This window comes from Hippocampus bargibanti, linkage group LG02, assembly GCF_051943395.1.
Source record: "Hippocampus bargibanti isolate YZ-2025 linkage group LG02, ASM5194339v1, whole genome shotgun sequence".
Lineage (NCBI taxonomy): Eukaryota > Metazoa > Chordata > Actinopteri > Syngnathiformes > Syngnathidae > Hippocampus > Hippocampus bargibanti.
The window spans coordinates 9,254,600-9,272,944 of NC_142735.1; the positions used below are offsets into that span (position 1 = coordinate 9,254,600).

At 40.3% G+C, this 18,345-nt stretch overlaps 1 protein-coding gene across 1 annotated transcript in view; it reads right to left on the reverse strand.

Annotated features, from left to right (window-relative positions):
- Positions 1-16,569, reverse strand: part of kcnip1a (Kv channel interacting protein 1 a) — a 38,300-nt gene extending 21,731 nt beyond the window's left edge. Inside the window, exon 1 of the mRNA XM_088987474.1 lies at positions 15,225-16,569. Within this exon, the coding sequence (XP_088843600.1) occupies positions 15,225-15,312 (88 nt within the window). The 5' untranslated portion in view covers positions 15,313-16,569. The remainder of the gene's footprint in view (positions 1-15,224) is intronic.
- Between the last annotated feature and the right edge of the window lie 1,776 nt (positions 16,570-18,345).

Sequence of the window (18,345 nt, forward strand, 5' to 3'; positions counted from 1 at the left end):
AACGTGACAGCTTTGGCTGTGTTTCATTCCCTGCTTGCTTTAGATGTATCCATTAACTCATCCAGTTTTCTGTTTTATTTCTTTGTAATGCATGTTTGACATGACATGTTGCTTGATATGACTCATTACAACTGTCTGGGTGAATTAGTTGGCAGTTGTGTGTACATGGGTTGCGGGCAAAAAATAAATAAATAAATAATAAAATTCCTACATTTATCTGTTTTTCTGTCATCAGCTCCAGTCAAACAACGGGGCCTGAAGGTAACTGCTGTCTACGGAGATAAACCGAGTCAAGGGGGTTGTTGATCTAGGATAAACACAGTGCAAAATTGGTCTCAAAATGTTGTAGTGGGTGTAATATTTTGGTGTGTTTCATGTTGTATTGGAAACAGTTTACACAAAAAAAATTAAACTACGGTAAATAAAATTGATCATACCATAAGCACACACACACACACACACACACACACACACACACACACACACACACACACACACACACACACACACACACACACACACACACACACACACACACACACACAGTCTCACATACGCACAATGGGGATGGTATTATCGACAAGAAACATTTTAATGTTAATGTTGTCATGCGTCGACTAAAGCCCCTTTGCTGCCATTAATTGGCCCTTCTGGTGCATTTCTTTTGATGTTCAGGGACGAGAGAGAAGTGCGGGTACTGTATAGCGTCATTACAATACATGATTTCAACTCTTTAGCCCTGCAGCAGTCCAGACTTCAACACTCACCCCGAATACACTCGCATAGGCCTCAAACTGCACGGTTACATTGGGGCTGAAGCTTCAAACAGAAAGATGTTAGATTAGATCCTCTGTATTTGAGTCAGAGAGGAATGAAAGAGACCAGATATAAACAGAGCTCAACAGAAAATGGAGTCGTCAAAGATCAATCCAAGTGCAGCTCAGGGAAGATAAATGCAAAGTCTTGCAGGGAGGACTGTGTTTATAAATTTGCACAAAGCAAAGAGAGAGCATTAAAATCCACTTGGCATAGAGCATAGAAACAAGAGACAGGGTTAAAAAAAAAGGAACAAAATGCCACGGAGTGAAGGTGTCAACAAGGGGCACCTTTTTTTCCTGACAAGCTGTCTTCATTGATTTTCTTCTAGCATAAATTAAAAAAAAGTGTTTGCTTGCATTATGGTTTTCGAGGTGAGACCCTTTTTCTTTCATAAAAATATCAATTAACAGATGCCACAAAAAAAATGACAAACCAAAATGAAGTGCACGAACTCACTTTGTGCATGTTTTCACAACAATCAACTCACTTTAACATTTAATATTTCTATAACACCATTTAATTGACATCAGTAACATTTGATCATGCCACTGCTTCCCAACATGAGTCCTTCTTATTTTAAGAAGTGTTTGCCTTGGGGTGGCATCTGCCTAGATGTCTGGCACCTCATGATGAACACTGTTATTCCAATTTCACACAGCCCAGCTACAGTAAATGAATTTTATTTTAATCATGTTCTAAAAATTAATAAAGGGCTAGCCCGAGAGTGTATGTGGGTGGCATGCGGGCCCATAGGGCTCAGAATTGCCGATTCATCCATTTTCTAGATGCTTGCCCTTTTTAGACTTGCTGGTGGGCAGATGACTTTGGGGAAGAGGCAGGGTACATACCGCCCATACTGGTTCCCAACCAATCACAGACCACATCGACTGGAGACAAATGAGCATCCAGAGTCACACTCCCATCTATGAGTAATTTAGCAACTTCATGGAATCTATTGTGCATGATTTGCACCGCCCAATGCACTCTTGAGGATTTACACATAGCAAGAATCAAGACAAGAGCGCAGTAAATCCTACTGGACCCTCCACACCCCGCCCACTACCAGCTCCTCCCCTCAGGCAGGCGCTACCGATTCTTGCACACCCAATCCAGCAGACATTTAAACAGCTTCTTCCCCCGTCGTCATTAACTCTCATAACTGTATAGTGCCTCTTTGCAATTTTGCACAACCCTGTGGAACAGCATCCAGTTATATTAATTGTAGCTCCAGCTCTTTACTCACTTTAACCACTGTCTGCTTGATACTTTGCACATTGTCTCACAGTTGTTTCTGAGAGATAACATTTACACTAAGGGATTAGATTACATTAGATTAGATTAGATTAGCCTTTATTAGTGTCATCCATACTTATTTGTCATGTCTTTTTTATAATGATACTAGTGCAGCGTGTACTACCGGAAACCAATTCCTTTTGTGTTCTACATACTTGGCCAATAAAGATGATTCTGATTCTGATCTTTTGGAATGTGACGAGAAATAACTCATGTAAATCCGGAGAAAACGTGAAAACTTCACACAAGGAAGCCAGAGCTCCGATACAGTATAAACCCCAAAACCCTTGGACTGTGATCCAAACATGTTATTTAAAGGACAACCGACGTCACTTTTTTGTTTCTTAACTGACATCATAAAAACGTTTTATAGCATCTGAAATACCCAAAACATGCAGGATGATATTTTTATTCAAATGCAAAACACCAATAAAAATGACTTAAAGTGTCCAAAATCTGCAAAAAAATGAGCTGCGAATTGGGCATTTTCAGAAAGTCCCACCCCTAGTTCGTGACGTCACGCCAAGACGTCTTGCATTGCTGAAAAATCAAAACAATGGCTTCAGATTCGGAGAATATGCTTTCTTGTTACACATCCAGTTATGAATATGATTCAAATAGTTCTGAAGAGGAAAGCATACAAGTTTGCAATCGATTAAAGATTTTTTTCCGTGTCATTTTGAGGCAAACGGGTTGGGGGGAATGTCGCACCCAAAAATGGTGACCAGCTCCCGTGAGGAATGAATCAGCCTGTTTCCTCAGGCTGATAAATTCCTTCCATGGAGCTTGGACGCCCTTTTCTGGTGGCTTTTGGTTGCAACATCAAGGTTTTCAGACAAACAGTACAGCAAAATACATTGACGTGATGAAGGACTGCTACAATGTGTCTTTTTGTCAGTCAGGGGGGGGTCCTTTCGTGACGTCACCAACTCAACCATCTCAAAAACAAGACTTCCTGAATATTCAGCGCGAGTCTTAAAACGTATAATACGTATAGCTATATGCGGTGGAATCTTTGTAAAATACGCTCAGTGGAAGTCATTTGAAGCCATTTTACAAATTATGGACACAACTTGTCCGGAGACGTCGGTTGTCCTTTAATGGTGTTACCAAACAGAATAAACGGTTTGTTAACCTAAAGATTCCATGATATGGTTAGACTGACAAATATTAAATGTCATTCTAATGGGTATTGAAGGAATGCAGATCACGTGACTGCAAAAGTGAGTCTGAAATATAATTAATCGTTACATGTGTTGCAAAGTTTGCTTTTGGGTCTGTTCTAGTTGGTCGTTGGGTTTTGATCAAGAATAGTCCAAATGAACAAAATGAGTTTTGCCCAGCTTTCTTTCTGCCAATCTTTTTTTGTAGCGGCATAGCAGATGGTGAAATACACACATACACAGACATGCACACAGACACACACACACATGCGGGGACACTCACGCAAACATGCATATGCATGTTCACTGACACTCAGCGCCCCGGGGAGCAACCTTGTCTCCTCTCTCAACTTTTCTCAATGTCTGCCTCCTTGACTCATCCATGGCCTTGATCGAGCACATTCACTGCCTCACAGTGGCAACTTCAAAGTGTGCGCTGCTTGGAGGTTTAGACAAGCAGTGAAGAGATTCCATCAAAAAATGTCCAAAATACATCTTTATTTTGCTTTGTAAGCACGAATGCCTTGCGGAATAACACGGCCCAGTTTCCCTTGAACGCTATGTTGCTTAGTTTATCTTCTTTTTTGGCTCTCACTTTGTTTTTTCTCCAGGAGAAAACATCCACCTAAAAAATGAGCCTCGAGTGACTCGTTCGACAACCATCTGAAGCATCTGCTGAGAGCTGTTGCCATGCAATGAAATGAGGCGCAGGATGGAAATTAAAATAAACAGCCCACGCAGGATGCTCTATATATTCCTGTATTTCACTCAAGCATTTATAAGGTGCATAAAATTGTCTTTCCCCCACACCCTCACTCCAACCGCCTCTGTCTCACACTATGTGTGGTCTGCTCCTGTTTAACAGACACAACACATGAAAAGAAACCTCATCAGGGACTTGAATCACATTCGCAGCCTGTCGCACTGGCATGTCCCCGCACTGCAATTTGGGATACACTTGACGAAACATGATGATGCCAAGTGACAAAAATGAGGTTCCAGGTCAACAGTTGCGAGGCAGAACGTGGTCAGATGCCAACACGTCACGTGCGCATTCACGGCACGCCGACGATAACACTGCATTCAAATCTTTTCACATTTTCAGAGTATGAATTCACCTCATTGAAATGCTTCAAGAGCCTCTGCTAATTGTCTCTTGTCAAACAAGAGCCTCACCGACAGGAAACAGGTTGGCTTGGAGAACAGGCGTAGGTAAATACTATCACCTTTTATAGGCATGCCCAATGGCATGGCTTTTCCATTTCTCTCTCACACACAAAAAAACAGAAAAACACAAAGGCGCATATCTCAAATCCACAGTTCAAACAGGGGACAGTTGGTCCTGTGTAGGCTTTGTCATAAACCAATAATGAATGATTATTTCATGCCAACTTTGCCACCGCACGTCCAAGTCATTCGCCGTAATGCATTGCGTGCACGATATATATGAGCACAAAGACACACAGCAACTTTAACCAGAAGCCACTAAAACAAAACCTGGCATGTGCAAAGCAAACACAAACTCGGTAGGAGATTGAAATCTTCCAGTCACACACATCTTACCTCTGTGGTAGCTGACTTGCTTGGACTGCATGGAGAAGGTCCCCATTACAAGACCCATGATGAGAGTCGGTCACCGGGAGGTTGCACTTGTTTTGTGAATGTTTGTGTTTGTGTGTATATAAAATCAAGTGGAATCAAGATGTGTGTCTACAGTGGATGTGTACACTGTAATTAAGTTAGTCCAGCTATCACTCGTTATGCTGCCTCCTCGCACCCACACAGCCTCACATCTTCCGCTCTGGGCTCCGTGTGTCTGTGTGTGTATGGGTGTGTGTGTGTCTGAGTGAGTGAGAGTTTGTGAAAATAATGGCGTCAATGATATGGGAGCGGGTGTCACATGCACTTTGAAGCTACCTTTGACGGTGCTGTGACTGAAGCTACTTCTTTGACACGCTCCTGTCTTTCTCTTTCCCTCTCACTCTGTCAGTCATCATCAATTCCTCTGCGCCTCTTTATCCGCGTCTGCGTTTCTCCCTCCTCTATCGCCCTCAGTCGCTCCGTCTGGTAAAGAATGAAGTGTTGCTCACTGTTGCGCGGATGGAGACATGGAGGGAGGGAATTTAACAACAAAAAATAAGGGTAAGAAGTCACATGTTTTGCCAAAATTAGAGATAAAAAAGGTGAGAGTGACACTGATTTTGAGTGACAGAAGGGAGCGGCTCATCTGTAAGGACGAGAGTCATGGTTTGAAACACTGCAGATAAATGAAGAATGTTAATTAGTTGTAAATAAGATCCTGGTGTACTTCCTGAAAAGTATTTGATTTATTTTAAAAAGTTTTTTTTAGGTGGTTGGAATGGGCGACTAAGTCGTTAACCCTCATATTATGTTAAGGAGTCAAGTTTACCTGTTTCCATTTTTGTTGTTGTTGAGTAAACCAGTGGATATCCTTTCTTTTTCCTTTCTTCAAAACAGTTCTAAAATATCCCAATGGGATAGAAAATATGTTGTATCTCCTTTCAAGTATGTTAATAACATCTCAGAAACAGTTGTTGCTGACGTCACCTATTTGACTGTTTTGTGTGGATTTTTACATACGGGTAAAAATGACCCACAACTTAATCAATGTGATTTTTTTCACCATTTTTGCACAGCATCGCATTTTCCTACAGTTGCAAGGGGTTGTTGGTGGAGAAAGAAAGTCAGACATACACACATACATTGAAAAAGTATTTAGTAACAACCCTGTATGCAAAAGGAAACAGTATTCGGTAGCCAGTCAAATTTTAGAATTCAGTCCCAAGTCTGCTATGAATATGAAATTGGCATCGCAGAAAGAAAGAATAACTAATGCAGCCACATGATAAGTAGAGCAACCATCAGATTCAATCACAGTCATGTGACTGTAGTTAAAGAAGCAATTCCGGAAGGGGTCATCAAGGCCAATAAAAGAGCCGTAAAATCACAGAGACGGAAATGACAAGCTATCGGCCGCAGCTGATGCTGACCATCTACATGCAAATAAGAAAAAGCCGCGCAGGATAGCAAAAAGATTAATAAGTGAAAGCCTTAATGATGACAACCATTTGCAGCAGCTCATCCCAACAGACACTTTGCATTTTTTATTCACCTTTTTACTTTGCACAAGTCTGCTCTGACAGAGACACGGATAAATAGGTTCAATTTCAAACATGATGAAAAATTGAGATCAGGAAACTTTGCAGTGTCATAGCATGCTGATCCTATGAGAACATATTAACTAAATCAATCCATGCCATTTATTTTGTTTTTACTGGTGATTTGGTCACACTTTAGCTTTGAAAGCCTTGTATGTTGAAGGGCGTCCTTAGTGTGTTTATCATCTAATCATTTGAATCAGGTGTGTTGCAAAAGGTAGATTAAGAAAACACGCAGGACAGCAGCCCTCCAGGACCTGAGTTTGACAGCCTTGATTTAGAGCGTTCAATCAGCAGGCCATGTATGTTATGCGAACATGGGAAGAAACCTCAGTACACAGAGAAAACCTACCCAGGTAAAGGGAAAACAAAAAAGGAGCATCAGCGCAGAGCGCCGAGGCGTATGTGGTACTGTTGCTGCTCGGAATTGAAGCGGATTTACTTGGGACAGGAGATGTGAGACAATCCCTTTTGTCAGTGGATGCTACAGCTACATGTTTGATTTTAACGTTTAGCTTGCAGCAGGCTTGCACATTTCACCATGACGTCTCTGATCCACTGGTTAAAAGGACACTTTGATCCTCTCTTCTTCCATCTAGAACTGCTTCATACAACAGAGAGGGTGCAGAAAGTGCTTAAGCATGAATGACTGTGTGTTTGCATTGTCATATTATTTTGTTCTTGTTTTTTTTTTGTTCTTTTGACATTAAAATGGTGCCACGAGAGTGGCTGCCTTTCCAGCAGCTCCTGTATTTTGGTTTTCTACTGCTTCCTTTCCTCTTCCTTCCATAACTTTGCTGCTGTCAAAATGTAAATTTATCCACTGCAAGACTAATAAAGGCTAATCAAATCCAATGCGCGTATGAATTAATAAACTCATGAACAGTGGCTTGTCGGAGAACCTGCGAGGGCCTGGAAGGTGGATGAATTGAGGTGTAAATCCAAAGAGAAGGTAGTGAATGATAAATGTATTTGCTTAGTTGCTGCCTGCTCCTATTAGACGAAGGTGGGATGTGATCAGTCGTATTGACAAGCACGTAGAGGTGAGGAGTGTGATGATGGAATGAGGCACATCAGGGATGGGGGTGCAAATCGAAGAGGGAGATATGTGGGAGGTGGAGGAAGATCAAAGGAAGGAGGTGAAAATGGAGAACATACAGAGACAAGAACAAGGATCTGTTGTGTCATCTGACTCATCAAACCGACAGATTGATTTGGTGACGAGAGTGGACGAAGTCCAAGAAGGGGGCGAGCTTAGTGACACAACTCCGAAAGGGGCTAACCTGGAGATCTGCCAGGTATTCCTGCAAAAAAAAAAAAAAATCAATCACAGGTCTCCCGCACAAGCTCTGGGGAGTGAGACATCAATCAATCAATGTGGAAGTATAAACACAATGGCAAAGTCAAAATGTCTACTTTAGGAGACACTTTCAGGCTTATTCTTGTCCAGAGTGCATATCTTTGTGTTATTCGTAGTTGTGGGAATAATAGCGGTAGCAGTTCATATATTATAGGCTTCAGCATACCTACAACCATAACAAGGGGGAAAAAAGTATGAAGGATTGATGGATTACCGTAGTTTATTGTACAAAAATGTCTGCTGTGTAGGCTCCGAGTTATTCATGTTATGAGTTGTTCTATTTGTTTTGTCGCTGTACGTGTTTTAGAAATACTAGTGTTGCTGTGTTTTGTGCACATGTTGAGCTTAATCATGTGCAGTGTCATGTTGGATGTTGTTTAATTATGTGTTGTGAACGTGTATGTTAATGTATTAGTGCACATACAGTGTAGCAGTACAGTGACTTGTTGTATTATTTATTTGTGTATTGCTTCATTTATTTATTTATTTGTTTGTTTGTTTATTTATTTATTTATTTATTTGCGGATGTTTCATATTTGTTGTATGTTTTTTTTAGATTTATAAGTTTTTGTAAAGCCGTAGTGAAGCTTGTGGGTATGAATGGGTTGCGTTGTGTATATGTGAACACAACCGTGTACGTGTACAATGCAGTGTTTTGTTGAATTGTGGAATTGTGTAGTGTTGCTTTGCGTGTACTAAGTTCTAAATGTCTCGTTTTATGTTTGAGTATGTGTTGCTAAAGTGTTTGTGCTGTCTTGTGGATGAAAATGTGTGTGAATATATTTGTCAGATTTTTTTATGATTGGTTCTCAATTCAGTTCTCAGAATCAGAATCATCTTTTTTGCCAAGTATGTAGAACACACAAGGAATTTGTCTCCGGTAGAACACGCTGAACTAGTATCATACAGTTGTATTTGGGTTACTGTTTAGAGAGTTAATGGCTTGGGGAAAGCTGTTTAAATGTCTACTGGATTTGGTGCGCATGGATCGGTAGCGCCTGCCTGAAGGGAGTAGCTGGAAAAGGTGGTGGGCAGGGTGCGGAGGGTCCAGTAGGATTTTCCGCGCCCTTGTTTGGATTCTTGCAGTGTCCTCGAGAGTGGGTAGGACGGTGCCAATGATTTTTTTCCGCCGTCCTAACTGTCCGTTGAAGCCGGGATTTTGTGGCGGCTCCGAACCAAACGGTGATGGAAGAACACAGGAGTTTATTGTTTGCATCCACTTTATTATTGGGAGGAACAAGAAAAAATAAAAAATCAATCACAGAAAATATCTCCAATCCCTGATCATCTAAAATAGTGGCCTACAAACAGCCTTGTCTCAGGGTTGCAACATGATTAAATTGATTTAGGGCTCTGTCCCTAACAACACCCCATTTGTCACATCAAGGCCACTCATTTTGTCCTCGAATGAATCTGTCCCTAGATTATCCTTCTTCATACTTTATGTGGCATGTCAGGGAAATAGAAAAAGAAAAAAATAATGAACTTCATAGCGCCATCCAAAATCCCTCATATAAGATTGTGTTTAGAAGGTGATAGCTTTGTCGCACTTCAAGTACTAACAAAAACAAAAAACAACAACAAAAAAGATGCAGTTTAATGTGTTGCAACTGGCCCGTAATATTTTCTCTCCTGCTCCTGTGATTTACACACAGAATCACCGAGCTCGGATCATTTCCGTGGCGCCCCTGTTTGTCTCTACAAATGCACAATTTAAATTATCCTTCCAGGTACAACACAGGGAACACTCGTACAATGACGCTCAATCTTGTAATTCTTTTTTTTAAACTTGTTTCGCTTACTGATGGACTTCATTTTAGTCGTAACCTGTCATGTGACCAAGAAGTGTACCTTGACTAGCGTCGAGAGTGACATACTCAAGACAGGTGTAATCGAGAATCCGGTTATTTCTAAAAAGAAAAAACGTTATTGAGAAAAGCAATATAAATTATTCTTTCCTTCTGTGCGGATGAGTACCAAATGGCCAACGGGACAGTACCAGTCCACGGTCATGGAATATACATTATTAATAGTAAATAATAAACTCAATATCGTGAATAGTATGTTCAGTTAGTGCACTAAATTGCCTTACTGGTAAGAACAAACAGCATACTGGAACAGTGCATGGATCTTAACGTAGATAGCAAAAAGCAACGTGCTCCATTAGCTTGCCAACATCGTGATCCCTCAGAAACCTTTCTATACAAATCATCGTGTGTGACATTTTTAACTTGGCCGGAAGATCATTAAATGGTATGGCAGCATTTTTAAAGCAAGCAGACAACAGGAGATGTAAACACGTACATGCTAATAGCCACATGAAAGTATAGTAGTACACAACACACAGTTTAATCTTCTCATTTATCTTTGTCTGGCGCCATGCGCTCATTTAGCCACATCCATCAAATGTTTTTTTCCTCCTTGGCGCAATTTGAAAAGCGCAATACAGTCCCACGAGACCGGAGGGGAGGCTGAAGAATGTGTGAGGGAGAAAGACACCGATGAATATTTCATGTGGCACTTATGAGACGAAGTTCTGTCGGATAGACCCTCAAGTCCGCACGACCGCCAGCCAGCCTGTCATCATTCATCACAAGATTTCAGATGGTTAACACTCTCATTCATTCTTCAGCACCAATATAGAAGGGATTGGCTAAGGTGGAGAAGGGGGTGGGACTGAAGAAAGAGACAGGAAGTAAACTTGGTGACCTTTGCTGTAAAAAGTGTCTTGCATGAATCAATAGTAATTGGACATTTTGAAGATGCAGTGACCCGTCAACTCTATTGTATATTTATTCCTTAAAAAGACCTTTGAAAATTACCAGGGTAGCATATCTTGTTTTTGTTCATTTTGGACATTTTTAACAGTGGTTCTGAAAAGAAAATGATTACAGTGAGTGTGAGAGATGGACAGTGAAAGCAGAGAGAGAAAATGAATGACCAGATATTCTTAAGGATGTTATGATGCTAGATGAAAAGACAAAAACAAGTTAAATTTAGGTGATATACCATATGTGTTTAATGCATTTCTATGCAACGAGCTGTGTCGAGTGATAATAGCCAGGATGGGGCTGTGGGAGGCCAAGTAAGAGTTTTCTCAGATAGAAGTATCAGCTGTGTGTAAATGGACACGCTCAGTACAGAAAAGTTTTGTGGGGAGAAATGAAGAATGTGACATACAGTAAAAATTCGGGCATGTGTTGATGGGGATTAGGTCTAATCGGTGCCTGCCGCTTGACGAAATGAGCAGTAAAAGGAAAAAAAAATCCTGCACGCTGCAAAGTCAAATCGTTTCTGCTGCAATAATGTTTGCTTGAAATGTGGCCTTGATCGCTCAAAAAAATAATGGGTTAGGCAAATACTGTCGTCATGGTTGTCTGATCAATTTGAAGAACAACACCGGTCACATTTGTAAAAAGACGCAGAGTGGATAACTGCAATAGTTGGAGAAATTCACCTCACGGGTATTGTGTACATGGAGAAAAGTGGGTCATGATAATATGGGTATATTAAATATTTTGAGGGAAATGTGACTTTTAATAACCAGAGAAAGACTTAGCATTAGGTAAAAACAGCACATTGTCTGGGGTCTGAGATTTCCAGGACAACGCGAACTTCTCCGAAAAGCACATTCATAGACGCATACTTAAAATCCTGAAAATGCTAATTTCATAAATGTGGTCATTTTGAGTGCTCCCTTCCTCTCCTCTTGTGCAATGGACTGTTGCATCTTTGTTAGAGGTGTTTATTTATGGAATCTTTATAAAACTTAATTGAAGTATTAATGGTAGAAATTGGAGAAATACCTCAGCATTTGGTTGTGTTAATTTGAAGATTGATTTTGTGTTTGTTTTATTATATCTGATGTATTTAATCGATGAGAAGGTTTCTTCAGCCGTCATCTGTACAAAAGTGAAGGTTTCGGACGTTTCGCCTCCTATCCAAGAGGCTTCGTCAGCGAACTAAAGTCTGACTGGTCGTATCGGCCCCATATATATAACCCTAATGTCCAGACCTGGTGGCGCCGGACACAGCTATGATAGGTAGTATAAATCTGATGTATTTGTATGTGTTTTATTAATTTTGTTTGTTGGTTAACTGGGGGCCTGAATACTATCTTGCTTAATATGTATTTGTACAGCATACTACTGTTTAAATGTAAAGTTTTACAATATTATTCTATGCCCATGTATGAGTGGAGCTGTAATAATCCACAAACAAAAACATCCAGATGTATTTTGCTTGACTACCTTTTACTCTTTGTTAATGTGTTAACTGTTCCAAAGGAAGATATTTCGTGCCATATTTTCTATCTTTGTTGTTTCAAATAAACAATCAGTGGAACACTGATTGAGTGTGCAAATTCATTCATGCATCTTCCAGACCGCTTCATCCTCATGAGGGTTGCTGGAGCTTATTCCAGCCTTCTTTGGGCACCGGGCAGGGCACACCTTCGCTCTCACAGTCACACCTAGGGACAATTTAGTGTCCAATGACTAGTTAAGTAAATAAATAATAAAGTGTGAGACTAATAAAGGCAAATCCAATCCAATCAGCCATGCATGTTTTTTAAATGTGGGAGGAAAGGATTCGGACTGATGACTTCTGGACTGTAGATTGGCGTGCTAACCACTCGACTACCGGGGCCGCCTGTGTCAACTACAAATATATTTATTCCACATAGTCAAAGTCAGCTTTATTGTCAAATACTATGCGAATATGCATGACATACAGCACAGATGAAATTAATGTCCTCTCGGACCCAGCATGCAAGGCACTTATAATGACTTATAAGGAGACACTGTGTCGGTCTTTATCCCGGTCACTTGGGTTTTTGAAAATGTGAATTGAATATCCCTGATGTACGGTACTGAATTGCTGTGATTTTTTTTCTGTGCAAGTTCTTAAAGTAACCAGCAGAGGCCAGACTTGCTCTATCAACCAGCATGGGCTTTTTTTTTTTTTTTAATACAGCAACCGAGTCAGCGTTTTGTCAGTGAATAATTACGGACATTCATAGATGGATGGTAACACCAATATTTACTTTAAATGGGAATTAAATGTGAAAACGAATTTTTGACGTGTTTGTATAAAAATAGTTGGGGCCATTGGTGAAGTGTGAAATGATAATACCAAATTAATCTAAGTGTCGATTAAAAAAGAAAATGACCTTGTGAGCGAGCCAATCTGAATGTTTCTGCTTTATGATGTAACATGGAACACAGTGGTATGAATGAGTGGCAGATTCATGACATAAGGCAGCCCTCTCCCGGCAGGCTAATTTCAGTAAACAACAAAAAATTGGGGTGCAATAATTCTTTTAACAAAGCGTTTTTTTAACAAATGCATTTCACAGAGACATTATCAAGAAACATGTGCGTCATTTTAACTTAAACATAAAAAAACACTTATTAAGTCTTCTCTAAATGAACAAGTGATTGTGTTTTAGTGTTTGTAGACCAAAGGCAAGGGAATGTAAAATAGTTTGGTTTTGTATAGCTTGATGGAGTGGAATTGGCTTGAGTAGACTACAGGGCACCATTAGAACTGTTTTTAAATATGTGACTCAAGTTGGAACTTCTTTTTTGGGATGTCCTCATATCTCTTCATTTGTATATAACCAAACTCCTTTTATTCGTCCCTCTGGAGCCTATATCTTCAAGGTAAATCATTTTCTGGAACACAAAATTCCTTCACCGCTGCCTATAAAAAATGATTAAATTAAGACAAAGGTACTGAGTTACTCAGAGTATCCAGTAGCATTGCATTTCCAATGTACTAAGACTTATTTCAATGGAAACTCATTGCTAAAAGTTGCTCACCCCGATTTTGGCATTTGAACTGTACTGTAGAGTTAGTGAAGAAAAAAAACGTTTCATATTTGAATGAATTGTTTCCACACAAATAACTTACATTGTATTCATACAGAAATTGATATGGTTGGAGTCAGTGGTTCAACTACATTACCAGTGTATATTGTGTTAGGTTATACATGCAGCCCAACTAGTGTTCATCAGATGTTCAATTCTGAAATCAAACAATAAACTTTCTTATAGCTTTTTTGTCATGCTTCTCCCTGCTGTTTCTTTCTGTTCTTTCTCTGCTGTGTTGAGTAGTACACTACAGTATACTGTAGTGTTCCGCCCTTGTTGCCATGGAAACCAAGTTAGAGGTGCGACTGTCTTCCAGTGGGCATTTTGTGTTTTGGGATGGTGATGCCAAAACTTAGTACTGATGTGGAGGGTGGGACGTGGGTTGAATCTGTTCTGGTCTTTGACGCTTTTTGAAAATGGAAATAACATTGAACAACAGCTGATGTAGTTGCTTGCATAAGTCTGCACACCAACTAACTTTGATCTGACCATATACACACATAACTAATCACCTTCAAACACCTATTACATGGGATTCGCCACATGCTGGCCTACATGTCAATTATTCCTTCCGCACTGACTGAGGCCGTTATTTAAAGTTTTTCAAAGATTTGTATTGGTCTAATTTTTTATATCCCATAAACCTGCCATTTTAACCAGGGAAGGTAGATATTTTCTATTTACTGTATTAATGTGTGTGTGTGTGTGTGTGTGTGTGTGTGTGTGTGTGTGTGTGTGTGTGTGTGTGTGTGTGTGTGTGTGTGTGTGTGTGTGTGTGTGTGTGTGTGTGTGTGTGTGTGTGTGTGTGTGCGTGGACGCTTGAGAGAAATGAATGACGAGAGACCTGGAGGGCTACCGCACATCTACAAAATGCATTCCCAAAGCTGTTTTCAGTACTGAATGCTGTTGAAATACCATTTGTGTCTACAATATGTGACACAGAATGTGTGTCAGCATTTGTGTCATCTTTGATGTTCCCTGGTACCACAATGACCCATAGCTCAATACCGTGTATGTGTGTGTGTGTGCAAGCGTGTGCGCCTTAAGGCAGCTTTTTTCTGTGTAATTTCCTGCTTCAACAGTAAAAGCACCACAAAGTAATAAAAGAAAGACCCCTGTTAACTACACACACAAACACAACTGTGCAAACCACAAACAACGAAGGAATAACAACAGTCTCGCTACTTCCTCAGCATCTAGTGTGTGGCTCTTTTTTATTGCACACATTCATCACAAGCATGCCCTATATCAACTTTATCCCTGCTTCTCTATTACTAGGCTGCTTTCATCACAGAATAACGTACAATTGAGAAAAGAAGGAGGTCAGCCGCACACAAGAGTAGGAACAAGGCAAGCGCCAAAAAAAAAACATGTTACATGTCGTGTGCATGAAAGATGATAAAAGGATTGGACTCAGCTTTTAAATAGCCCAGTGATGTGATGTAATGTAACAAAGCCAATTCAACATTTTTTTACAATTTGAAACTATGAGAATAAATCACAACATATCGCTTCCTAAAAATATTTCAGCATTTACCTTTACTGAGGGTTCCAGTGAGCAGTTTGTGAAGAGACAAAAAAAACTTGACAATGGCCCGTTTGCAGCGCTTGGCGCATCCAGTCATGCTGATCAGAGCAGAATCACGGTCCCTTGGCGGTAGGAAAGTAGTAAAATTGGTCAGTGTGAATGCAAATCGTCTTATTGTGGAGGATGAAGAATGTTACAAGGAGACTGCTCTCTCTGTGTGAGTCCTATTGCACTACTGTAAGTTAAGTCCTCTTTTTTCCTGCCTCCTCTCTTCCCCCTCCTTCTCTTGCATGAAAGTGATCACATTAGAGAGACTGTATGTCAGCACCAAGATTGGGGTGGGGTGGTTGGGGTTAAGAACTGGAAGTACTGTAGCCAGTCTGTATTCAGCTTCAGGGTGAAGTCCTCCTATTGTGTCTACCTTCAGAACAGCTTTATTAAAGCAAGAAGGAATGTGTCTACTTTCAGAACCAGTGGTAATGGAAAGCTCCACACATTGCACGACAAGCTGAGTACTAAATTTTTCGATAACGAGCTCAACAACTAGCGGCACAAGTAGAACGCTGTTTTTTGTCTTCTCTACTGCCTTATACTAGTGTACTAGTTGGCAAATGTACGCAACGAGTTCTACTGGTTAGGAGTTGAATGGGAACTAGATGATTCTAAAACTCGACGAGGTGCACACAGTCCGATTGTGGCAAAAGTTGTTCTACTGGTGAGAACAAACAGACATTAACGCACACAGCACAGACATTAAAGCATCAGTCAAGTCAAACATTTTCACTCCCGTTTAAATTTTCTGTGCTGCAAAACACATGTGTTCCCCATAACTGATATCTTGAATGCTAACACACAGTGTAAAGCTCTACCGACAGACTAATTTAAAATTAGCATTGACTTGACGGAGTGATAAATATTTCTTCACTCACTGCATTATTACTCGGAATTTTGAAACTGTGATAATTACAATAGCAATATTTACCAGTTCATAGCCATACACAGACATTTCTTACAACACCATAAATCCTGTGTATCTCCTCCTACCACACATTTGTTTGCCTCTCCGACTTAATTTTGGAGATTCCGCTTCACAGACAATGATGTGTGAATTGTGGATGAAAACGGTATTTGGGGGTGGGGTTGCACAAGGAAGTACACAACACTTGCCTTAATTGTTTAATTAAGGAGACTACAAGTGTGTCACACGTTTGCCATGCGTTTGGTTGGTTTTCTGCTCGCACTCGGGCTTCCAATTACAGGGTGACCCCAAAAAACGCGTACCCATGAAAATTTCAATTGTGGCTTTGATTAAAAAGCTATTTATTTCAAATTACAACCACACATTATTCAGTTTATGGAGGACCATTCACCAGAGTTTCAACTATTTCTGTCAATTTTTAGTCAATGTATGACTTTCTCAAGGTGTGTTCCAAATGTCCACCATTTCGTTGCAAGCAAACCTCCAGGTCAGAAAAGTGGCCTGACGAAGTTGTCAATCACTTTTACACACTCCTCTTTCGGGAGGGTGACCCAAAAAGATGCGTCCTACTGAGTCCCTCACTGCAGCAATATTTTCTCCCAAAAGAGTAGTGTCTAAAAGTGATTGACAGCTTTTTCACGAGTACAGGTTTGCTTGCAACGAAATGGTGGACATTTGGAACACATCTTGGGAAAGCCATAAATTGACTAAAAATGGACAGAAATAGCTGAAATTCTGGTGAATGGTCTTCCATAAACTGAATAACGTGTGGTTGTAATTTGAAATACAGTAAATAGCTTTTAAATCAAAGTCTTTTTTGGGTCCAATGAGGATGTGTGTTTGATTCATAAGACTTGTCATCTTTAGGGTTACCCTAAAGATGACAAGTCTTATGAATCATCTTGTCATCTTTAGGGTTACCCTAAAGATGACAAGTCTTATGAATCAAACACACATCCTCATTGGCTAGTTGACAGGACGATAGGCAGAGCACAATATGACAACAATTTACATACAAATTGTAGACTACTGTAACTGCGCTTTTTGTGTAGGATATTCAAGAGGATGCCTATGTATTATTTATTGTTAACAAACAATATTCTGCTATATTGCAAAACATATTTGGAAAAATGAAACAAAAACAGACAAAAATGTAAACACTCAAGTACACTGACGTCAAAGCCCAATAGCTCAAGTAAATGTAATTTTTTTTTTTATGATACAACACATGAAACACCGGAGTTCTTTAGACCTCTTGAACTCATTGATCGAGTTGGCTCTTATGGCAGCTGCACCATACAACACACCGTTGTGAGGATACCAATCAATTCATTTGCACATATTTGACGCATCTCATTACAGCTAGCGTGCCTTCGACCTTTACGAGAACACTCATCCAGTGGCACATAACTCCAGAGAGGTGACGTCTGAAAGAGGGCGACAAAAAGAGAGGAGGGCACGTGATGAGATCAGAAAAAGTAAGATCATTTCATAACATTCTCCTATTCTATTCTTGGTTTGGAATCAGCACGGTCGCGGAAGCCGAAAATGCAAAAAAAAAACAAAAAAAAAACGAGCAGCTAAAGGAAACCGAAAGAAGAATGGAGCAGGATATTAACAAAGACACTGGAGGGCAAAGAATGGGCAATGAAACAATAAAAATGCAGATGAAAGTGGAGAAAAACACCTCTAAAAAGTGAGTTGGTAGAGGTGACCAATGGAAAGTAAACTCAAAGTCCAATGTGATGGGATAGGAGTAGGAAGCTCAGCGGGGGAGTTGGATCAATACCCATGAACACTCAAACTTGTGGACAAACGTCAGAACGAACCCAAAGCAGCACATGGAAGAAGTGACTGAAGAAAAAGAAGTTAAACGGTTTAATGGAAGAAGAGATTGTTTGCACAGAAGAGACGATTGTATGAGAGTGTGTGTGTGTGCGTGTGTGTGTATGTGTCTCTCACTTTTGCATAGATTTGCATAAACATACCATTATATCACCACCTCCGCGCTTTATGATTAACGAGATGAGTGTTGGCTTGGTGTGTGGATTCAAATGTTGTAACAGCTGTTTTCCCGGTAGGCAAACTGAAGAGGATCCAGGAGAGGTCCGGTGATGTTCTTTAGGTGGTTCAGCACGAGGCGTTCAAAGG